The sequence below is a fragment of the Octopus sinensis genome, linkage group LG15 (assembly GCF_006345805.1).
Source record: "Octopus sinensis linkage group LG15, ASM634580v1, whole genome shotgun sequence".
NCBI lineage: Eukaryota > Metazoa > Mollusca > Cephalopoda > Octopoda > Octopodidae > Octopus > Octopus sinensis.
In genome coordinates this window covers 40,013,381-40,038,380 of record NC_043011.1, presented here as the reverse complement: position 1 = coordinate 40,038,380, position 25,000 = coordinate 40,013,381, and the positions used below count along the sequence as shown (strand labels likewise).

General features: G+C 38.0%; 2 protein-coding genes across 4 annotated transcripts in view; one reads left to right on the top strand and one right to left on the bottom strand.

The window, feature by feature from the left end:
- LOC115219819 (pre-mRNA-processing factor 17) overlaps positions 1-5,142 on the top strand; it is a 157,701-nt gene extending 152,559 nt beyond the window's left edge. Inside the window, exon 14 of the mRNA XM_029790099.2 lies at positions 4,933-5,142. Coding sequence (XP_029645959.1) covers positions 4,933-5,110 — 178 coding nt within the window. The 3' untranslated portion in view covers positions 5,111-5,142. The remainder of the gene's footprint in view (positions 1-4,932) is intronic.
- Positions 5,143-5,291: 149 nt separating this feature from the next.
- LOC115219818 overlaps positions 5,292-25,000 on the bottom strand; it is a 50,767-nt gene continuing 31,058 nt past the window's right edge. For all 3 annotated transcript variants that reach the window (XM_029790097.2, XM_036509639.1, XM_029790098.2), the window contains 9 exons: positions 24,243-24,479; positions 22,476-22,654; positions 21,122-21,272; positions 16,788-17,087; positions 15,064-15,134; positions 13,784-13,888; positions 9,691-9,785; positions 8,500-8,569; positions 5,292-6,023 (listed from right to left, as the gene is read on the bottom strand). In XM_029790097.2, the coding sequence (XP_029645957.1) occupies positions 5,793-6,023; positions 8,500-8,569; positions 9,691-9,785; positions 13,784-13,888; positions 15,064-15,134; positions 16,788-17,087; positions 21,122-21,272; positions 22,476-22,654; positions 24,243-24,479 (1,439 nt within the window). In that variant the 3' untranslated portion in view covers positions 5,292-5,792. The remainder of the gene's footprint in view (positions 6,024-8,499; positions 8,570-9,690; positions 9,786-13,783; positions 13,889-15,063; positions 15,135-16,787; positions 17,088-21,121; positions 21,273-22,475; positions 22,655-24,242; positions 24,480-25,000) is intronic.

Below are 25,000 nucleotides of genomic sequence, written 5' to 3'. Positions count from 1 at the left end.
TGAGCTACATTGTCAACGTATTTATTGTTCTTTACTGAAGGTGTTAGATTGGGATTTGAAGGAGTTTAGGCTGTTATCTCTAACTGCTTGAGTGATTGTGATTTTCCTGTAGTTTTATCACCAGTTCAACCCTGATCAAGCAGCCTTGTGTCTAAAGGCTTTTCAGCCTTGACAACCGTGTATTTTGTAGGGTTTGGGGGACTACATATATGTAATTTTGCAAGCTCTCATCTTGTCGTTGCTTGTCCCACCTACCAATCTATGACTGAAACTTTCTCCAATACAAAACATCACAACCTTACAAACAGAAGTTATACAAATACATAAAATAACTCTATAGGCCTGGTTCATATATATATATATATTTCTAAAATTTTCGGTATGTGGTCAAGCAACTTGTTGCAAAGACCCTTATTGTTATAATTATATAAACTTTTATTGAATATGGTCCTTTTCCATACCGAATATACTACTAGGTGAAATTTGTTGATTTTATTAAATTAATTATATTTCACCCTTTATCTGTAATGTGTATGTATATATATATGTATATATATATGTGTGTGTGTGATGTATATGTACATGCTTAACAAGTTTTGTGTGTGTGTGTAACTAGATCTGTTTGTAAGTATATGCTAGTCTTCTGTATACACACAATATGTATTTGTCTTTGTGTGGGTGTCTACTTAACCAGTTCTGTATGCATGGATATAAACAGTATGTGAATCTAATTGTGTGTGTTTGTGTAGGGATGTTTAGGAAAAAAACATATATATATGTATGTACACACACTCACGCAAATATATATAACTTCTATTTTTTCTTTTATAACTATGTCTGTGTGTGTGTGTATATGCAGTATATGTATGATTATCAGATAAGTTGACATGTGTTTGTAAATTGTTACTCCGTGTGTGTGTTTGGGCATACGTTATCACTATGAAGAATTTTCAATAGAGTGATCTGCCTATCTGTAACCAAGCGACAAAACACTTTTTGTTAGAAGTCAGACAACAATAAACCAGTTAAATAAGATTTTTGTGTGGATCTCCAAAACATTCTAAATACATTAAAAAAGAATTTTCTTATGTTTTGCTTTATATATATATATATATATATATATATATTAGTGGTACAAGTCACCAATATTTACTGGAAATAGCAGTCAGTACATTTATGATGCTATAGTAAAGCTTCACTACATGGCAAAGACATGTGAGTGCAACAAACATGAAAAATTATATATATATATAAGTGCAGGAGTGGCTGTGTGGTAAGTAGCTTGCTAACCAACCACATGGTTCCGGGTTCAGTCCCACTGCGTGGCACCTTGGGCAAGTGTCTTCTGCTATAGCCCCGGGCCGACCAATGCCTTGTGAGTGGATTTGGTAGGCGGAAACTGAAAGAAGCCTGTCGTATATATGTATGTATGTATGTGTGTGTTTGCGTGTCAGTGTTTGTCCCCCTAGCATTGCTTGACAACCGATGCTCGTGTGTTTATGTCCCCGTCACTTAGCGGTTCGGCAAAAGAGACCGATAGAATAAGTACTGGGCTTACAAAGAATAAGTCCCGGGGTCGATTTGCTCGACTAAAGGCGGTGCTCCAGCATGGCCACAGTCAAATGACTGAAACAAGTAAAAGAGTATATATATATATATATATATATATATTCTAAGAAATCACACCTATAATAACCTGAATGACTACAATCTAGAGTAGTCGTTCACCAAGAGTCCCCAGCAAGAGGTATCTAGGTGTGCTGCAAGCGTTCATTTAAAAAAGTTTAATCTAAGCATAGGTGTGTCTCTGTAGTGAGAAGTTTCCTTTTGAACCACATGGTTCTCAGTTCAGTCCCACCTTGGGCAAGTGTCTTCTACAATAGCCCAAGGTCAAGCATAGCCATGTGAGTGGATTTGGTAGATGGAAACTGAAAGAAGCCTGCCATGTATGTGTTTGTTTATTTGTGACTGTGCATGCATGTGCCTTTTTGTTTGTCCCCTATCAACCCATGACAACTGGTGTTGGTTTGTTTACATCCCACTATAACTTAACTGGTTAAGATAATAGAATAAGTAGCAGGCATAGGCATAGGTGCGGCTGTGTGTTAAGTAGCTTGCTAACCAACCACATGGTTCCAGGTTCAGTCCCACTGCATGCCACCTTGGGCAAGTGTCTTCTACTATAGCCTCGGGCTGACCAAATCCTTGTGAGTGGATTTGGTAGACGGAAACTGAAAGAAGCCCGTCGTATATATGTATGTGTTTGTATATGTTTGTGCGTTTGACAACCGATGCTGGTGTGTTTACGTCCCCGTAACTTAGTGGTTCGGCAAAAGGGACCGATAGAATAAGTACTAGGCTTACAAAGAATAGGTCCTGGGGTCGATTTGCTCGACTAAAGGTGGTGCTCCAGCATGGCCACAGTCAAATGACTGTAACAAGTAAAAGAGCAGGCTTAAAATAAGTACAGGAGTTCAATTTGTTCAACTGAACCCTTCAAGGGGGTGCTCCTGCATGGCCACAGACCAATTAGTGAAACAAAAGAAATAGTGTATCCCACATGTATAGTTAGATGTATGACCGTTAGGGGTGAATGGAGAGCTGTGTTGAGTATCCCCATCTGGTTGACTGGGGTGTGGTTACTCCTGTATTCATCCGAGTTATTGAATCTGTGTAAACAAAATGTAGTCAGGTGTTCCTCTGAAGAAGAGTTGTACACCTGCATCTAATTGCACTACGAATGCTCACGAAATGGTGCAAGCATGCAGTATGAACACCCACGATAATGGTGTAGGCAGGCATGAAGTATGAATGTTTTATGCATTACTAGCACTGTGATCCGGCATTGCCAGGTCATAGTGCTAGTGCATGCATATACAGCTGTGTGCGTGCGCACATACACGCGAGTACTGTCCAAATCTCCGATCAATCACATACAGCTAGCTGGCATTCCATTGGCGTATCAAGTTTCGGGCATTTTGATTGGGTTTTGGATAGAAAATTCACAAAAAAGTCACTTCTATTGATTTTTTAATGGCTTTGCAGGGTGACTGGGGAAATGTAAAGATGTGCACGACCACCCTTGGACGGTTTTGAATGACCATAGAAAGTGCGAGTGCTCTAACTGAACGATTGTTGATTTGTATAACGGACACACACGCAGACATTTTGCCGTTTATATATATAGAAATTAGTGAAGGTGTGTGGCTAAGTGGTTAAGATATTTAGCTTGTGATTGTCAGTTCATGTTATGTCGCACGTTCGGATGCCTTCTATTCAACTTTCACCGCTACTCTGCTCGACTCTCCTGATGTCTAGGCTTCTCCCTCTATATCTACGTATTGGGCTAGCCTACTTCATCGTCTGGGGGCATCTACACAACAGTTCATGTGTTCAATTCCCAGTGGTGCATTGTCTCTTGAGCAAGACACTTTATTTCACTTAGCTCCAGTCCACACAGCTGGCAAAGATGAATTGTAACTGTGTATCAAAAGGCCAGCGTTGTCACATTCTGTGTCATGCTGAACCTCCCTGAGAACTACATTAAAGGTACACGTGTCTGTGGAGTGCTCAGCCTTTTGCTCGTTAATTTCATGAGCAAGCTGTTTCCTTAATCACATCAACTGCAACACTCATCATAACCAATGGAGTGCCAGTTTTATGCATTGTTAAGCAAATAGCCATGCTGTCGAAACGTGTGTAGTGATACTTTGAGCTGCCCATTCTTTTTCATTTACTAAACGATTCACTGCATAATATGTAGATCTTATCTCATTGATACACATATCAATTATAGAGGATGCCTGTGATCATTACACAACTGTTTAGCTTTGTATGGACTGCTATACTGACCGGTTGAATCTCCTGAATATTTCTGTATTCCTTTGAAGTAACCTGTTCCCTTAATATACATGGAAATGCTTCTCAGTTAATTTGTCAAGATCTCTTTTATTTTTTTTTAGGAGTGACTGTCTGATATGTAGCTTGCTTACCAACCACATGGTTCTGGGTTCAGTCCCACTGCATGGCACCTTGGGCAACTGTCTTTTACTATGGACTCAAGACAACCAAAGCCTTGTGAGTGGATTTAGTAGACGGAAACTGAAAGGGGCCCATTGTATATATGTGTGTGTGTCCACCACCACCATTGCTTGACAACCGATGCTGGTGTGTTTACGTCCCCGTAACTTAGCGATTTGGCAAAAGAGACTGATAGAATAATTACTTGGCTTACAAAGAATAAGTCATGGGGTCAAAACTAGATAAAATAAAAAGAAAATTTTTTTTTAAATATAAATAATCTTTATTGCATTATATGTTGTCTGTCATTAGACTGCAGCCATGCTGGGGTACTGCCTTGAATTTAGTTGAATCAGTCAATCCCAAAATATTTTTTTTTAAAGCCTGGTACTGATGCTAAAGGTTTCTTATCTGGGACTCATTTCTTTTTCGGACTGACTCAACAGAAGGAATTTGAAATCAAGAATGAGGCAGGTTACTTATGGGGCTAGCTTTAAAATACCTAGCGATGGAAAGAAATAGGAAGAGGAAGACAGACAATGTAAAAGAGGGGGAGAGGAGGGAGGGAAGAAAGAAAGAAAGAAAGAAAGAAGTGGCACCCCGCGAAAAATGGAGACATAAAAACACCAACACTGGTTGTCAAGCAGTGGTGGGGAGGGGCACACACGATGGGCTTCTTTCAGTTTCTGTCTACCCAATCCATTCACAAGACTTTGGTTGAATCGAGTCTATAGTAAAAGGCCCTTGCCCAATGTGACAACCTGGAACCCTACCATTAGGAAGCAAGCTTCTTACCCTGGCAGCCGTACCTGCACCTGTATAGTTCATATCTCTGCCACCATCACAACCATACTATGCTGTTAATTACTAATTAACTGATTTGTTTATTTTTTCCTTTCTTTCTTTCTTCAGCTACATCATATGTGGAGATGCTGACGGCAAACTTTACATCTGGGACTGGAAAACGACGAAACTCTACTGCCAGTTCAAGGCCCACGATGACGTTTGTGTGGCTACTTTGTGGCACCCACATGAGACCTCCAAAGTTGCAACAGCTGGCTGGGATGGCATCATCAAGTTCTGGGACTAAAAACCAAAAAATTTCAAAACTCTGAACTTAAAGAAATAGCATCATTTGGCGGGGAGCGTATTTTTTTTGTAATTGTTTATTTAATGATCCATCATCAAGCTGTCATTTTTATTATTATTTTTATGATTATTATTATTAAAAGAAATCATTATTTTTCATCACACAAATTGGATATCATAAATTTAAAAAAACAACATTGTTACACGTATTTTCTGGTTGTCATTTATTCATTTTGCTATAATATTTAGCCCTAGGCCAATCCTTATTAAACAATCTTGTGATTAAAGGCATGCCTGTGAGTTTGATGTCGATGAATCTATCGCGTTCCATTTACCAAGTGTGTGGAGATGACTTGTTTATCGCTATGTAAAAAGCTCCGGACACACTCTGTAAAGGAGTTGGTGTTAGGAAGGGCATCCAGCCATAGAAACCAAGCCAAAACAGACTATGGAACCAGGTGCAGCTCCTGCCAAACCATCCAACCCAAGCCAGCATGGTAAATGGATGTTAAATGATGATGGTACTTCTGTGATAAGTGAGGACAGATGTAGTGGTAGTTTTCAGTTAGACAAATGCAGTCAATTTTATAGATGCCAAGTGATAAAAATCATCTGATGCTAGAAGAGCCTGATAAGAGAAACCACAACCTTTTAAATAAATCCTTACCAATTTGGTCATTACATCAGCTGCCCCATGTGGAGTCTAGTGGGTTGTCCACTACCGAATTATGAACCATTATAAACAAAGGGACATAAGTCAAAAAATCCAGAAGGTCCAGTGCATTCAGATGCTGCAGTTTTGAGCGGACTTCCTCTTCATGAGACAAACTGACTCCACCTGCCTTTAAATCCACGCAAAGTTGGTCGAGAGATATCTTGTGTGTGTCTGGATCAACGTTACACTCCCATAACGTCTGCAAAAAATTAAATGATTAGATATTTCATTGTTTTTATTGAGGTGGCACGCTATGACATTCACAACATATCATACTAACATCCTACTTCTATTCTGACACAACATTTAGACCTGTCATACTTAATATCTTCTACTCTGACATTCTCATTAAAATACATCATACTGACACTGTTGCCTCTACTCTGACATCACCTTTCCAGCATCTAATCGTGGCTTACTATAACCTCTACTACTTGTGTTATTTGCAAAACTCAAAACAGACACATAATAGTATACAGCACTTATGTTTGGGGATAACTCAACTGCTATACATTGAAATATCCTCGATCACATCCAAGGTTAAGCCATCCCATTGACTGACAAAGACTTATTCACTCAAACACTCCACAGATATGATGTTTCTTCGCTACCATCCTCTACAATGGCTTCTGCTACCATGGTGTTAATTACTGGCATACCACCTCCAATCTTCCCTTCTTGTTTCGTCACTGTCTCAATATTTGGAAATAAGGTGGTGAGCTGGCAAAAACGTTAGCACACTGGACAAAATGCTTAGCAGTATTTCATCTGTCTTTGTTCAGAGTTCGAATTCCGCCAAGGTCGACTTTGCCTTTCATCCTTTCAGGGTCGATAAATTAAGTACCAGTTGCATACTGGTGTCGATCTAATCGACTGCCCCCCTCCCCAAATATTTTGGGCCTTGTGCCTAGAGTAGAAAAGAGTATTTGAAAATAAGGTGGCAAGCTGGCAGAAATGCGAGCACACCAGGCGAAATGTTTAGCAGTATTTTGTCTGCCAGTATGTGCTGAGTTCAAATTCTGCCGAGGTCAACTTAGCCTTTCATCCTTTGGGATCAACAAATTAAGTACCACTTGTGTACTGGGGCTGATATAATTGACTGCCCTCACTCCCCCCAAATTTTGGGTCTTGTGCCTAGAGTAGAAAAGAGTATTTGGAAATAAGAAGGCATCGAGCTGACAGAAACGTTAGCACCCCTGATGAAATGCTTAGCAGTATTTCATCTGTCTTTATGTTCTGAGTTCAAATTCTGCTGAGGTCGACTTTGCCTTTCATCCTTTCGGGGTAAATAAAGTACCAGTTGCATACTGGGGTCGATAATCAACTGGCCTAGAATTTCAGGCCTTGTGCCTAGAGTAGAAAAGAATATTTGGAAATAATACTGATTTATACACAAGGCCAGCAATTTTTAGGGAAAAGGTTTAGTGTCAGTTGATACCATCAACCCTAGAACTTGACTGGTATTTATTTATTGACCCCCAAAAGATTAAAGACAAAAGTTGAATTCAAAACATAAAGAGCCAAATGAAATATCACAAAGCATTTTTTCTGATGCTCTAATCAATCCACTGTTCTAATCAATATTTGAAACATCAACAGCTGCAAGTGCAGTTGTAGGGTGTAAGTTCACTTCCCACTGCGGTTTCAGATTCAGTCCCAAAAGAGGACACTTTGAATAAAGGTTTCTTACTATAACCTTGAGGAACCAAAGCCTTGTAAGTACATTTGGCATATGGAAACTGAAAGAAGCCCTTCATATATCAATACATCTGTATGAGGAGGTGTCTCCTTGTCTGTGAAGAGCAGAAACACTGGTTTTCAAATTTTGACACAATGCCAGCAATTTTTAAAGAAGGGTATAGGTTGATAAGATTAACCCCAGTGTTCAACTGCTACATTTTTTATTGGTCCCAAAAGGATGAAAGGCAAAGTCAACCTTGGTAGAATTTGAACTTAGAACTTAAAGACAGATGAAATGCTGTTAAGCATTTTGCCCAGCATGCTAAAGATTCTGCCAGTTCACCACCTTAAAACAGAGAGACCTTGTTCGGAAACAGGTGATAAGAAGGGCAGTTGGCCTTAGAAAATTTGCCTCAATAAATTCCATCTGACCCATGCAACCATTAACCCTTTCGTTACCATACTTATTTTGAGATGCTCTGTGTGTCTTTCAATTAATTTTAAATATAACAAAGAATTTTATAAAATAACTTATTAAACCAGTGTTAGGAACATAAATTATGACTAAAGTTTGGTGGAAGGGAAGATTTTAATTCAAAACTTCTGAAAACAAGGCATTTTTTACTACAGAGGCACTTTCAGCCAGATTGGTATCAAAAGGGTTAAGAATTGTTTCTCTATTATATATTTTAAATCTTTCATTACCATATTTCTGTTGAGATGCTCTGTGTTTCTTTCAATTTATTTTAAATATAACGAAGAATTTAGTAAAATAACTTAGTTATCATGCAGCTAACTTTGCTATCATTAAACCAGTGTGAGGAACATAAATTGTGACTAAGGTTTGGTGGAAGATTTTAATTCAAAATTTATAAAAACAAGACATTTGTACTACAGAGTCAGAGGCAGTTTCAGCCGGGTTGGTATCGAAAGGGTTAAAATGATGACATTAAAAACAATGATGTGAACAATAATAAAATGATATCCTAGTTTACCTTGCACTTAAATGTCTTCATATCTAGTAACTGGTAATCAAAACGGTCCACAATGTTCTTCATCCAATCACTAAATCGAATAAATAAATAAACCATTAGAAATGGTTGAATTATGTCCAGCAAGACCAACAATGAAGGTAATTGTATGACATGATTTTCTTCATTATAATCATTTCAACGCTACATGGTTCCAGCACATCATGAATTTATGTAAACTACATGTGATCTATGTTCAGTTTGCTGGTCAAAGGTCAAAAACAGCGATACTGAGGATTTTCTAAATATTATTTCTGGAGAAAACCTTGTACTGACGTTTCACCATCAAAGGATATTGACCCATTCTTATAAGATATGGATACAATTACAGGTGCAGGAGCGGTTGTGTGGTAAGTAGCTTGCTTACCAACCACATGGTTCCGGGTTCAGTCGCACTGTGTGGCACCTTGGGCAAGTGTCTTCTACTATAGCCTTGGGCCGACCAAAGCCTTGTGAGTGGATTTGGTAGACGGAAACTGAAAGAAGCCCGTCGTATATATATGTGTGCGTGTGTGTCTGAGTTTGTCCACCACCACCCCCAACATCGCTTGACAGCCGATGCTGGTGTGTTTACGTCCCCGTAACTTAGCGGTTCGGCAAAAAAGACCGAGAGAATAAGTACTAGGCTTACTAAGAATAAGTCCTGGGGTCGATTTCCTCTACTAAAGGCGGTGCTCCAGCATGGCCACAGTCAAATGACTGAAACAAGTAAAAGAGTAATTAAGGTGATGTTATTCAAAATTCTGTTACGAAACAAAGAAAAAGAGATCTGAATCTCAAAAGGCAATGAATTCTGTATTCAATTATTCTTTTAGTGGTCATTAGTGCGTGACCATGCTTGGGCATTGCTGCTATGAGTTCTAATCAATTATTTCAACCTTAATAGTTAGATACATATTCGATCTCTTTTCATTTCTCTAATGATCATGTTTATGCATTGAGTTATGTCCCTTTAGAAAGTTATCTCCCTTATATCCTGTAAGCAAATACTGCAGCACGACTCAATGCCAGCATGGAAGATTGGTATTAAAAGGATGACGATGATAATGAAAGAAGTTTAACGGGTTGATAAATGGAACCACGCTCTTAAGAAATACATATGTGGTGAGAAAAGTATGTGCACACATACTTCCAAATATATATGTGTCTACTTACTCGAGAGATGTTATACGGTTTGATAAAGCAGCTAAAATGGCAAACAACTGGAAGTCTGCACCATCCTCTATACTGTAGCCTGTCATTTCAATTATCTACAAAGAAAAAATATATATAACAAAACTTAATTAGGCGTAGGAGCGGCTGTGTGGTAAATAGCTTGCTTACCAACCTCATGGTTCCGGGTTCAGTCCCACTACATGGCGCCTTGGGCAAGTGTCTTCTACTATAGCCTCGGGCCAACCAAAGCCCTGTGAGTGGATTTGGTAGACGGAAACTGAAAGAAGTCTGTCGTATATATATGTATGTTTGTGTGTCTGTGTCCCCCCCCCCCACATCACTTGACAACTGATGCTGGTGTGTTTACATCCCCATAATTTAGCGGTTCGACAAAAGAGACCGAGAGAATAAGTCCTGGGGTCGATTTCCTCGACTAAAGGTGGTGCTCCAACATGGCCACAGTCAAATGACTGAAACAAGTAAAGAGTAGGTGCACACAGGATAACAATAACTGGAAAACAAAAACATATCCATTCATTCTGAGTATGTCCTGGCAGAATCAAATACGAAGATATGATTTTTGTTGTCTTTCGTCATTGGAAAAAATTTCCTCTATTTAAATATGTGAGTTCTCAACCAGGCTCCATATAAGGTTCTATTGTTAAAATTTATCTGCAATCAAATGATTACAATACACAAAATATTTTTTAAAAATTTTTTATGCAAGTCCTTAAAATAATGGTTTCAATTTTGGCCAGTGGTCAGCAGGTTTTGGGGAGGGGCTAAGTCAATTACATCAATCCCAGTGCTCAACTGGTATATATTTTATTGACCCCGAAAGGATGAATGGCAAAGTCGACCCTGGCAGAATTCAAACTCAGGACGAAAAGGCAGACGAAATGCTCAGCATTTCACTCAGTGTGCTAATGATTCTGCCAGCTCATCGCTTGAAACAATTCCTTATAGTAATGGAGTATCAAAAATATAATAGGACTGTTTTAAATACTGAATGGCTATGAGGGTCTTAGACGATGTATGTTCATTATACATGTGTTTCACTGGTGTGAGACAATGTTAAAGACACTGCATATTGAAAATGAACAAACTGATTATGGTTTAAAATCTCATTTTTACATGCATCTTACGAATTATTATCTGAGTGGAATATATCAAAATATTGGTCTGGTCTAGTCTTCGGTAGGTCCTATGCATGTGGACCTTCTCCAACACTAATTACACAATCTGGGAGGGCCCATACCCTCCCTTGCCACGGCTGAATAGATTACTGGAACTTTGGCAGCCATGACTAGACATAGGATATTGAATTGATTTTCTGTTGCTTTCTCCAGAAAGGTGGGATATGAACTCAGAATTTAGAGAGCTGAAAGTTATACCACAATTATAACATTACCTACACATAATGTTATAATTATGTAAGAATAATGTGTGTAAGGCGATAGATAGACAGACAGACAGATATGTCCTCATCATTCTTACAAATCTAAGGGACCCTACAAAACTTATTAGACACTGGACTTCCCTCTCCATTTAAAACCCTATTTGAGTTGCTTTGTGTGTGTGTGTCACCACTATTCAAGGGCATTCTACTGACTCCTGTTTTCTCAGCTTGTTCCATTCTTACTTCAGGGTTGAGACATCAACAATACAAGGAGCAGTTAAATATTGAAAAACCTTGGTAGACTTTGAACACAGATGAAGGAAAGGGTTGTCTCACTGTGCAAATTTGTAAATTTGCTTTATATTAGACCACCTCATTGTTTTTCAATATTTAACTACTCCTTGTATTGTTCACAGCTCAATCATGAAGTAAGAATGGAATGAGCTGAGAAAACAGGAGTCAGCAGAATTCCCTTGAATAGTGGTGACACACACACACGAAGGAAATGCCACTTAACATTTTTGCCCAGCATGCTAACAAATCTGCCAGTTTGCTTCCTTAAATATAAATATTGATTTCAAATTTTGGCTCAAGGCCAGCAACTTAGATGGGAGGGGATAAATCAATTACATCAAACCCAGTGCACAACTAGTACTTACCTTATCAACCCCAAAAAGATGAAAGGCAAAGTTCCTTAGCAGAATTTGAACTCAAAACATAAAGACAGATGAACTGCTGCTAAGCGTTTCGCCTGACCTGCTAACAATTCTGCCAGCTCTCCACCTCAGTCATCATCATCATCAACATCATTTAATGTCCGCCTTCCATGGTAGCTTGGGTGGGATGGTTTCACAAGTGCCGGCCAGGCAGAAGCCTGCACCAGACTTCTGTGACTGTTTTGGCAGGATTTTTACAGCTGGATGCCCTTCCTAACACCAACCACTCAGCAGAGTGGACTAAATCAATTTTAATAACATCATCGTTTAACTTCTGTTTTCCATGCTAGCATGGGTTGGACAGTTTGACTGGGATGGATCTGGGAAGCAAGGAGGCTGCACCAGTCTCCAGTGTGATCTGGCAGTGTTTCTACAGCTAGATGCCCTTCATAACGCCAACCACTCCGTGAGTGTAGTGGGTGCTTTTTATGTGCCGGCACATGGGCCAGAGGAGGCTGGCAACAGCCACGATCAGTTAGTGCTTTTTATGTGCCACCGGCATGGAAGCCAGTCAAGATGGTGCTGGCGTTGGCCACGTTTGGATGGTGCTTTGGATCACAACTACAATTTCCATTTGATTTTCATTTTGATGATGTACTTGACTCAATAGGTCTCCTCAAGCACAGCATGTCGCCCTACAATCCAAGGCACTTTTGAATGGGCTGGGGCTAGTTATGCGATAATGTCCTATACATAATTCCTCAAACAAAGATTCAAAAGTAATATATATGAGGAGCTTACTTTCAAAACAGATGTAAGTGCATATTTGGTCAATTTCATGATGACCATTAAAACACAATCTGCAAGCTGCTGGCTTCACACACATGGAATTTATTTCAGTCAAACTGGGAATAGATGCCATATAAACAGTAGACGAATCTTAGTTTTCCAATTAAAATCAGATATATTCAAGTTGTTTCCTCAATTACTCAAAAGTCATTCCGAAGCATATTTCTGGTTTTTAAAGTAAGCTCTCCATATGCAAGCATGGCTGTGTGGTAAGAAGCTAGCTTGCTTCTCAATCACATGGTTCCGGGTTCAGTCCCACTGTGTAGAACCTTGGGCAAGTGTATTCTACTATAGTCGCAGGCTGACCAAAGCCTTCTCAGTGGATTTGGTCGACAGAACTGAAAGAAGCTTGTCATATAAGTATGTGTGTGTCTTTGTGTTTGTCCCACCACCACCACTTTACAACTGGTATTGGTGTGTTTGTGTCCCCAGCAGTTTGGCAAAAGAGACTGGTAGAATACGTACCAGACTTAAAAAGAACTACTGGGGATTGGTTAATTCATTTGACTAAAAATTCAAGGTTGTGCCCCAGCATGGCCACATTCTAAGGACCGAAACAAGTAAAAGATAACTCTGCAAATATGATTCACCAGAACTTCCAATTAGTATATATGCTTTATTGAAAATAAAAACATCTTTCTTTTACTCTTTTATTTGTTTCAGTCAATTGACTGCAGCCATGCTGGAGCACTGCCTTTAGTCAAACAAATCAACCCCAGGATATATTCTTTGTAAGCCTAATACTTATTCTATTAGTGGTTTGGAAAAAGAGTCCGATAGAATAAGTACTAGGCTTACAAAGAATATATCCTGGGGTTGATTTGTTCGACTAAAGGCAGTGCTCCAGCATGGCCACAGTTAATTGACTGAAACAAGTAAAAGAAAGATGTTTTATTTTCAATAAAGCATATATACTATATATATATATATATATATATACGAAGGGCTTCTTTCAATTTCTGTCTACCAAATCCACTCACAAGGCTTTGGTAGATGCTACAGTAGAGGACACTCACCCAAGGTGCCATGCAGTGGGACTGAACCCGGAACCATGCGGTTGGGAAGCAAGCTTCATACCACACAGTCACTCCTATGTACATACATTTGATTACTGGAACATACAAATGTGCTTCACAAAGACACAGCCTGAATTTTAAACCATTTTGAACACTTATTTAGAATTACTTACCCTACAAAGATATTCTTCTTTAGGGGCCGTTAATTGACTGTTTATGGACCTTAATCCCAGCAACATTTCCTCTGTTGTCAACCAACCTTTTTTATCAGCGTCTCCCTAAAAAGCAAACAGAAAAGGAGTCACTTACTCATAGCTTGTTTAAATATTATTGGTTTTGATGAGAGAAAGCATGGATGTGTTATTAAAGATAAGTTTACTCTGTGACTCCACAGCATGGTGCTTTGTGTGAGTGTCTTCTACCAAAGATTTAAGACTGAAATTTGAAGGCAAAAACTATACAGAAGCCTCTCAGATATGTATGTATGAGTAAGTGTGTGTGTCTGTGTAGACATACTACGATGATTGCAAGTGAGCATCACTGACTTATAAGCAAAGTTGTTCGTTTCCAGTCTTCCTCTGTATCTACTATGGTGCTCATATTTCTTGCATACAGACCATACATCTTTTTTTCCTTTCCATGTTATTAGTTCTTTCATGTTCCTTTCCTCTTTAAGTTTTTCCTTTCTTTACACAATTCTCAACTATGATGATGCTGGACATCTTCATGTGTTTCACCAATGGTTCCACAGCATTTTTTACACACCACCCTAAGCTGTTTTCCTCTGTTTCAACATGTCCTCACAACTAATCAAACCTCTCCCACATTATCTTCTGGGAAAGTACAACCTATCAGTACCTCTCTCTTGGAATAGAAAGCTCCATGCACCGTCAATACTTTCCATGTCATTGTATCCATGCTCATCAGTTCTTTCTTCTGCAAATTTATGATTCCAGCCCTATACCAAAGTGATGCTATTGCCCTTGTATTTACTGCTTGGATTTTATTTCATCCAGTCAATTTTGAGCACAATACCAATCTTAGTCTTCAGAAATATTCTTTCCCCAGCTGTTCTTCCATTTCCTTCTTCTATATTATCATTATTATTTTCATCCTTTCAGTATTAATGAAATAAATACCAGTTGATCCCAGGGGTCACTGTAATCAACTTTCTACTTATAGTAGTAAAGATTAAACTTATTATTATTATTATTATGAGAGTCATAAGAATTTGCAGAATATCATACAAAGCATTTCACATTTCTCTCTCCCAACATACTGGGTCCTCTGAGTTCTTAGTTCAAATCTAGCTCGAGTCAACTTTGCTTCTCATCCTTCTAAGGTCAATAAGTTAAATAACAGTTGAAAACACAGTGGGGGGGGGGTAGAGTATAATCACTATAGTCTTGTGCTTGTGTAAAGATATCATTATGATTAAGAAAGCAATACAAACCATTTCAAATATTCTTCTGTACACATCCCAGCTCTCCTTGTTAAAAATACAATACTTGGCAAGAAAGCCATCTTGGATGAGAGACAGCAATGGCGATGAAAAAGAAAACAACAACACAAATATAAAAACAAATAAAAGGAAGCAAAAAAAAATAATTTAGAAATGATTAATTGAAATCAATAAAATTGGTAATACACATTTGATATCACATAGTATTCATTTCTGTATCTGGTAACATGTACAGCACGGATAACAGACAAATGATTATAATTCACTAAAGATCTGATAAAATATATATCACAGCTTAATGGCAGCTGTCAGACTTTATGAAATATAAGAATATTTTGGAAATATTAATTTATTTTACTTCTCTCCATAATCCATCCCCATCTATGAATGTGTGTGTGTGTGTGTGTATCACACACACTCTTTTCATATGTGTGTGTGAGTATGTATGTGTGTGCATGTGTATACATTTGCATATGAATACATGTAAGTCGATATCCATTTAAAAATCTGACATTAGTACTTAAAAGACTAGTTTCTCTTGAGATTTAAAATCATCCCAATATATAATCATGTGTGTGTGTGAGAGAGAGATAAAAAGAGAGTGAGTGGGTGATTGCATGTGTATGCATCTAGCTAGCTAGCTAGACATACAGACAGATAGTGAAGTAGCAGTTTTATACTTGACAACCAACATACATACATACATACATACACATACACACACACACACACACACACACACACACATAGGTAGAGTAATATGCTTTGTTAAAAAGCAGCAGAAACATCACAAAAACTGTTACTCAGAGTTTCACGTTCCTGTTCAGACAGTTTTGTTTAGAATGGGACAGAAATTTGTGATATTTCTGCTGCTTTTTAATAAAGCATATTACTCTACCTCAGGTATTCAAGTACTATTTTTTCCACCATGTTTCGCATTTATGTGCTTACTCCTGTATATATGACATGTTGGGGCAAGCGAAAGCGAAATCGAATTGAACCAGCCAGGATCCCTGGTCTGGTAGTACGTAAAAAGCACTATCCGACTCGTGGCCGATGCCAGCACCGCCTCGACTGGCTTCCGTGCCGGTGGCACATAAAATACACCAATCCGACCGTGGCCGTTGCCAGCCTCGCCTGGTACCTGTGCAGGTGGCACGTAAAAAGCACCCACTACACTCACAGAGTGGTTGGCGTTAGGAAGGGCATCCAGCTGTAGAAACATTGCCAGATAAGACTGGAGCCTGGTGCAGCCTTCTGGCTTCCCAGATCCCCGGTCGAACCGTCCAACCCATGCTAGCATGGAGAACGGACGTTAAATGATGATGATGATGATGATATATATGTATGTATAACATAAACAAATGCAGGAGGAAAGAGTGAGAGAAAGTTGTGGCGAATGAGTCAGCAGAAGTTCGCCTTTACTTTTTGCCGGAGTCACGTGGAGCTTAGGTGTTTCACTCATAAACACACACATCGCCCGGTCTGAGATGTGAACCCGCGATCCCTCGACCACGAGTCCGCTGCTCTAGCCACTAGGCCATGTGCCTCCGCTTTGACTGGTAATAAAGGAGTGGAATTGAACCAATGTGTGTGTGTGTGTGTGTTATTAATATTGGTGTAATGATTCTCCCGAGACACGTGAATTCACAGAAAGAATCTTGCAAACCAAATACAAAAACGAAATGAAATATAAACCCGTATAATAAACTTACAGTCCTCGAAATGTGGTCCTCGACTTTCTTTCGTTGCTAGCTGCAACTGTCTCTTTTGGTTAATTTTATCCAATAACTTCTTCCTTCTTCTTTCTGCTGCTTCTGAAGGATCAAAATATTGCATGTGGCCCCTAGGTTTGCCATATTTCGAAGGTTGCTGCTCCACTATTGTTACAGACTTTATGAGTGACGCCTTGCTTGTTTTTCTCTTAGAATTTTCCAATTTCCCATTGGCACTTACAGCAGGGTTATCATCTGATGGAGGCACACTTAACTCTTGGTTTTCTTCTTCCGAAATTACTGTAAACATAAATATATAAATAATTAAATAAATACATAAATAAAAACTAATTAATTTAAGCCTTTCGCATTCAGATTACTCTGTCAAATTTAATGCTTATTTATTCATTGTTTTGAATTAGCCACGAATTGTCTTGTAGCTTTGAGATTTCTATAATAGGATTGTTTATTTTTAGAATGACATTGAAGGGTAGGTGTGAGGGGCCAGATCTAGCCAGTTTGAACATAAAACATGTAAAGTATATGAGCTGGATATGGCAGGTTTAAATGCTAAACGGTTAAGCACTAAGATTATTATACAGGAAAGAAATCTGTATGAAATAGATAAACTACAAAAGATGAATAATGCAGAGTTAGTGAACCCTTTAGTTGCCATATTTCTGTGATACAAATTTCCTGTTTAAAAGTGATCTGAACTAAAACCTATCAAAATTTCATGGTTTATGTTTCAAATACCAGATCAATAAAGACAAACTTATTTTACAGTTTTTTTTTCTTTTGCTGACTCAGTTTCTTTTTTTCTCCAAAGCCTTGTGAGTGGATTTGGTAGGCGGAAACTGAAAGAAGCCCGTCGTATATATGTATATATATATATGTTTGTGTATCTGTTGCCTCCCCCCCACACACACACACCACCAACATCACTTGATAACAGATGCTGGTATGTTTACATCCCCGTAACTTAGCGGTTCAGCAAAAGAGACCGATAGAATAAGTACTAGGCTTACAAAGAATAAGTCCTGGGGTCGATTTGCTCGACTAAAGGCGGTGCTCCAGCATGGCCACAGTCAAATGACTGAAACAAGTAAAAGAGTAAAAGAGTATATGTTTTATTAACAACAGAGTGAAAAGAAAGAAAATATACCATTAAAAGTATAAAAAGATCAAATTATTGGGGAAATAAGCCAATAACTACCTCACTAAGGGAACACAGAAAAAGAAAAAAGGTTGGGTGGATTGAGTAGCAGGACATGTGGTGGGGAGAGACTAATGGGGTCATATACCTCAGAAACAAATGGCATGTTTAGCATATTTTGCAGACATGATGGCAAAGGCATTACTAAGAAGAATGGCCAGTGACTTGCTACAAGAGCCACCCCACTTTGCAGGGTTTGTTTCTCAGACAGGCCACAGTTACCCAAATTTCAAAAGGGTTTAGATAGGGTTATAATTTAAGCTGTGGAGGCACATGGCCTAGTGGTTCGAGCAGCGGACTCGCGGTCGAAGGATCGCGGGTTCAAATCTCAGACCAGGCAATGTGCATGTTTATGACCGAAATATCTAAGCTCCACGCGGCTCCGGCAGAAGGTAATGGCGAACTTCTGCTGACTCTTTCGCCACAACTTTCTTACTCTTTCTTGCTGCTCACCTGCGATGGACCAGCGTCCTGTCCAGGTGGGGAACCTTTACGCCAAGGAAACTGGGAAACCAGCCCTTATGAGCCAGGCATGGCTCAAGAAGGAACAAACGATAATTTAAGCTGTCTTCATGAAGCACATCTGCATATTCCTGTACCTCTGAAATTGTATGTAGATGTCATAATCGTGTGAGGCATGCAAAGCATTTCAGCAGTGCAGAAATATAATTTTAAAAATAGGGGGATTAATATAAAATAATAATAATGAGAGTCAAGACTACTGAAATGTTTGCAAGACGCAACGAAAATTTTAGGAAAATAAAAATAAGGAATAAGTGGAAATTTTACCAGTGAGTGTGTTAAATTATAAGGCACAAAAAGAAAATGACTCTCTCCAGACACAACAGAATATGCTTCAATACACGAACTCACATAAAGAATCTTGCAAACCAAATCCCAAAACAAAAGTTAATATAAAAGATATTTAGAAATTATAAACAGCAATTTTTAGCCCTTTTCATACAAAACTGCCCGAAACTCCGCTGGGTCCTGTGATTCAAACTTCCTATTTAAAAGTGATCTAAGATAAAATCTCCATACCAAAATTTCATGTTGATTTATATTCCAAAACACTAAATTAATTCTGACAAAGTTATTTTATTAAATTGTTCGTTATTTTCAAAATTAATTGAAACAAAAAAAATATTGTATATACCAACAGAAATATGGGAATAAAAGTATAAATATAAGAGATATTTAGACATTATAAGCAACACTATTTTATGTAAATTTACATTTTAATGTTATAAGTATCAAATTTAAATGTTAAATGACAGACAGACATAATTAGAAGCACCAATTTTTAATGTAATATTACATCTAAATATTATAAGCAACTAATTTGAGATAGTTTCAAATTGGTGCTTAAATGTCTACATTTGAAATTTCACAACATTACTAACAAGACAACCAGTACTCACTAATAATACTATAAACACTACTGCCACCACCACCACCACCACCACTGACCCCTCCCCAATGCTGCTGCTATTTCTGCAAATAATTCTTTCTAATTTTGGCACAAGGCCAGCAATTTTTAGCATTATGGGTAAGTTGATTGCATCAAATTCCAGTCAAATGACTGGTAATTTATTTTATCATCTCTGAAATATGAATGGCATAGATGACCTGAACAGGACTTGAACTCAGAATGTAAAGAGCTGGAAGAAATGTTGCTAACCATTGTGTCTGACATGCCAACAATTCTACCAGCTCCCAACCCAAAATTACAAGCCTTGTGCCTAAAATAGAAAAGCTTACTATTATTATAATTATTATTATTATTATTATTATATTATTATTATTATTATTAAGGCAGCGAGCAGGCAAAATCATTAACAAGCCGGGCAAAGTCAATAAAATAATTACCAGTTGAGCACTGGGGTCAATATGACTCATCCCCTCCCCCAAATGTCAGGTGCTGTGTCTATAGAAGAAAGGAGTATTATCATTATTATTATTAAAGGCAGCAAGTTGGCAGAATTGTTAGCATGCCAGGTGAGATGCTTAGCAGTACCTTGCCAGTCTTTACATTCTGAGTTCAACTTCCGCCGAGGTCAACTTTGCTTTTTATCTTTTTGGTGTTGACAAAATAAGTACCAGTGAAATATTGATTTCAATGTAATCGACTAGTCCCATCCCAAAGGCCTTGTGCTTTTAGTAGAAAGGATCATTCTGTCGAGGTTGACTTTGCCTTTCATCCTTTCAGGGTCGATAAATTAAGTACCAGTGAAATACTAGGGTTGATGTAATCAACTTGTCCCCTCCCCACTAAATTTCAGGCCTTGTGACTATAGTAGAAAGGATTATTATTATTATTATTATTATTTATTGTCTTTGCACAGCTTCTAATGCTGGTGATGTAGAATGGTGTCATCCATTTACTACCAGTGAACTAAGGTAACACCCGTAATTTTTTGAGCACCATCCGGAGTATTCAAGCAGTTCCAAGCAGTGCTGTTTTCTGCAAGTGCTCCACCCTTATTGCAGCCCCTATTTGTTCCATGTACTTCTCAAAATTTTTAGTCATTGTTCCCAGGGCTCCAACAATTATTGGTACTACCACTACCTTTTTCAGCAACCACAACTGCTTAACTTCCCAAGCTAACCTGTCATATCTATCAACTTTTCTTTCTTCCTTAACAAATACCTTGTTGTCAGCTGGGCATGCTATATCTATGATCCAGCATCGTTTGCTTTCTTTCTCAATTAGCACTATGTCTGGTTTCTTTTATTTGCTATCTCATGGCTGCACTGAATCATAAAATCCCATAGGATATTTGCATTATCATTTTCGATGATGCCTTCAGGTTTATGTTCATACAACTTTTTTGCTCTGTCAAGTCCATACTTGTTGCAAAGTGTCCAATGGACAATCCTAGGCTGTTAGCTAGCAGAACTGTAAGTGTTTTGGCCAAAATGCACAGTGCATTACTCTTGGCTCCTAATGTTCTGACCTCAAATACTCATGTCAGTGTTGGCTTTCACTACTTGGGGTTGATGTAATTGATTAATCCCTTCTCCCCAAAAAGATGGCTGGCTTTGTGCCCAAGAAGAAAAATGACAAATCATTATTATCATCATCATCATCATCATTATTCTTATTATTATTACAAACTGTCGTTTGAAGAAGTGACAACGTCTTCAGAGATGTTGTCTGCTGCGGCTTCACTTTCGGTCACAGGCACCAACTGTTTGACTGCCTCCTTTCCAGATCTGGGCAATTGGTTCAGTACGCCTGTTTTACGGCTCAATCCTTTGGAAGGGCTCTGAAATGAAAATTTATGTTATAATATCAATTCTGGGTGGGATTATACTGTTTTGCTTATTTTTGTTTTTAGCAAGGAAACTCTTTAACATTTCAAACTATAAAAATCAATGTAGGTCTATATGCGGATGAGATGCATTCCAGAAATTTGGAGGTTTTTTTTAGGAAAGGCAGTTATGATTGTCTGAGATTACTGTAATCTTAGTATATCATTACCATTTATAGGCGCAGGAGCGGCTGTGTGGTAAGTAGCTTGCTTACCAACCCCATGGTTCCGGGTTCAATCCCACTGCATGGCACTTTGGGCAAGTGTCTTCTACTATAAGCCCCAGGTCAACCAAAGCCTTGTGAGTGGATTTGGTAGAGGGAAACTGAAAGAAGCTCGTCGTATATAAGTATATGTATATATATGTGTGTGTGTGTGTGTTTATGTGTCTGTGTTTGTCCCCCCAACATCGCTTGACAACTGATGCTGGTGTGTTTACGTCCCCGTAACTTAGTGATTCGGTAAATGAGACCGATAGAATAAGTACTAGGCTTACAAAGAGTAAGTCCTGGGGTCGATTTGCTCGACTAAAGGCTGTGCTCCAGCATGGCCACAGTCAAATGACTGAAACAAGTAAAAGAGTAAATGAATATAGAGTAATCCCTCAACTATTGTGGGTGTTACATTCCAAAACTCCCCATGATTTAGAAACAACCCCACCACCACCACCATGAAGTAGAAACAGTACTGTATATTTTAACATTATTTACATTATTTATATTTGATGGATATTTGTCCTCATCTTGTTTGCTGTAAACACAAACAAGATGAGGAGAAATATCCATCAAATGTAAATAATGTAAATAATGTACATAATTCCTCATCTCTTAAATATAGAACTGTATATTTTTATTTTATTATTTTCTTAATTTGTATCTATCTATTTCATTTTAAATGCAAAACAATACCATAGAGGAATCGGCATAAGGTTAAATAATAAACCACGATAGGTGAACCACAACAGGTGAACCGGGATATGGCAAGGGATTAATGTAAATCTAATAAAGTCAACCTTGGTGGCGAAGTTGATCTCAGTAACATTTGAACTTTGAATGTAAAGGTGAACAGAATGCTACGTAGCAATTTGCCCGGCATGCAAACGATTCTGCTGGTCTGCCACTTTTTAATCTAAAAAAGAAAAAAAACATTCTTATGTACCAAAGAATTCTCAGGTATTCCATTTTCTTTTGGTTCTTGTCTTCCAGCTTTAATATTTATGCCAGTTCTTCTTGGAGACAAATTCTCCGCATTATTTTCTTCTAAGGGTTTTTCAGTGATTGGATTTAAAATAGAAGAGTTTTCTTCCATTTCAGTTCTGTTATTACCCTCAGAATATTCTATGAGAAAAGAAATTGTAAAAAAAATATTAAAAAAGATTTTGGAGTGGAATTTATTTATAAATTAAGTTTATTCAAGTAAATAACATTTAATTAAAGATTTTGAACATAGCTTGTTCATTTTACGTTTCTTTTAGCTCTTCATTTCAATATATATTATCAAGACATTAATTTACAGCTGGATGCCTTTCCTGTTGCTAACCCTTACATGATTTGCAAAGCAGATTTAATGCTACAAATATTTTAAGGAAGCAGGTACAGCTGATTGTATGGACTTCAATACTTCAGTGGAACTTAATCAATCCCAGAAGTGTGAGAGGGAAAGCTACCATTGGCAAGATTTGAACTCAAAATAAAATGAGACACAACTATAAATAAGTAAATAAAAATAAATATATAGGTTCAGGGTTGAACATCCTGAGAGGAGGGGATTAGTTGATATCGTGGACCCCAATGCTTGGTGGATACTTTGTTTTATCAACCCCCAAAACAGAAAAACCCAACTCACATGTTCTATCTATCTATCTATCTATCTATCTATCTATCTATCTATCTATCTATCTATCTATATCTATATATATATATATAGCGAGGGTATCAGAGGTATTGGTATCTAGAAGACCCAAAGAGTGGCAGGTAATGCTATGTAAGTACTATGGACAGACCGTAGTTAAACTCTTGGCTCGATAGTGATACTAGTAAGGAGTCTAATGTGAGTCTTGTATTAGCATGCATATATATATGAGACAAAATGAGATAACAAGCCAAGACTCTGGGGAGTTTTCAGGACATTTAAAAGGAAAAAGATATAGATATAGTCATGCAGCAGTAATATCTCAGAAGCAGCTGTAAGACTAGATCAATATCTTTTACCTTATAAATTTTCTGAAAACTCCTCACAGTCTTGGCTTTGTTATCTCATTTTGCCTAATATATATATATATATTTTTTTTTGCCAGCTGAGTGAACTGGAACAACATGAAATGAAGTGTCTTGCTCAAGAACACAATGGTCCAGCATTCTAAACCGCAATCTTATGACCAGAGTCCAGTACCCTAATCACTAAGCCACACACCTCTACTAAATGCTGGTGGGGGACAAACACAGACACAAAGACACAAACATTGAGGTGTGGTCAGCCTGAGGCTACAGTAGAAGACACTTGACTAAGGTACCATGCATTGGGACTAGACCTGGAACCATGTGGTTGGGAAGCAATACAATCTCCAGCCTTCATCAGGTGTCTTGGAGAAATTTCAAACCTGGGTTCTCATCCCTAAGGTATTTTTCGATATTATTATTATCCAAGTTCGATTCCAGGCAGTGACCTTAATAATAATGATGATGATGATGATGATGATGATGATGACGATGATGATGTTGAAAAATACCTTAGGAATGAAAACCCAGGTCCGAAATTTCCCCAAGACACCTGATGAAGGCTGGAGGGTATATCAGCTGAAACGTTGTGTTAACAACAAACAAGATGAGGAAAAATTTCCATCAAATGTAAATAATGTATCCCAGACATTGCTTTCCAAAATCATATCACACTTCTTAAGAATAAAATATGTAACTATGTCCCTACCTTCCAAATATCCAGTGATGTCCTTTGATAGGTTTTCAGCGTCCTTAGCAAATTGAATTTCCAGATCCTGAATTTTATTGCTCATGTCTGTGATAGTACCAGTATTCTTTGTCAAATTTAGCTTCCCTTCATCTGTGTGATTCTCGATCTTTTTAGAATTCTTTGAAGTTTGTTTCTCTTTCAAAGAATTACTCAGTGATGTATCCGCCAGAAGAGATGATTTTGATTTTTGTTTACCTAATTAGTTTGGAAATTAAAAAAAATAAATAGAAGCTTTTTAATGAAATAATTCAAAATACAAAATAATAGCTGAAAATCTAGTTTTTATATTCTCAACACTCGTCTCAACCCTTTTGATACCAACCCAACTGAGACTTGTTACATCAAAATATAAAACCTTCTGTTTTAAAGCCGCCATACTTGAAATAAAACTAACAGATGCAGGAGTAGCTGAGTGGTAAGTAGTTTGCTCACCAGCCACATGGTTCTAGGTTCAGTAACACTGCATGGCACCTTGGGCAAGTGTCTTCTACTTTAGCCTTGGGCTGACTAAAGTGTTGTGAGTGGATTTGGTAGACGGAAGCTGAAAGAAGCCTGTCATATATGTACGTATGTATATATATGTGTGTGTGTATGCATGCATGTAAGTATGTATGCATATATGTATATGTATATAGTTGTGCCTGGGGAGAGTCATTCTCTCTTAGTGCCCTATAATTTAACACACTCACCGGTAAAATTTCCACTTATTTCTCTTT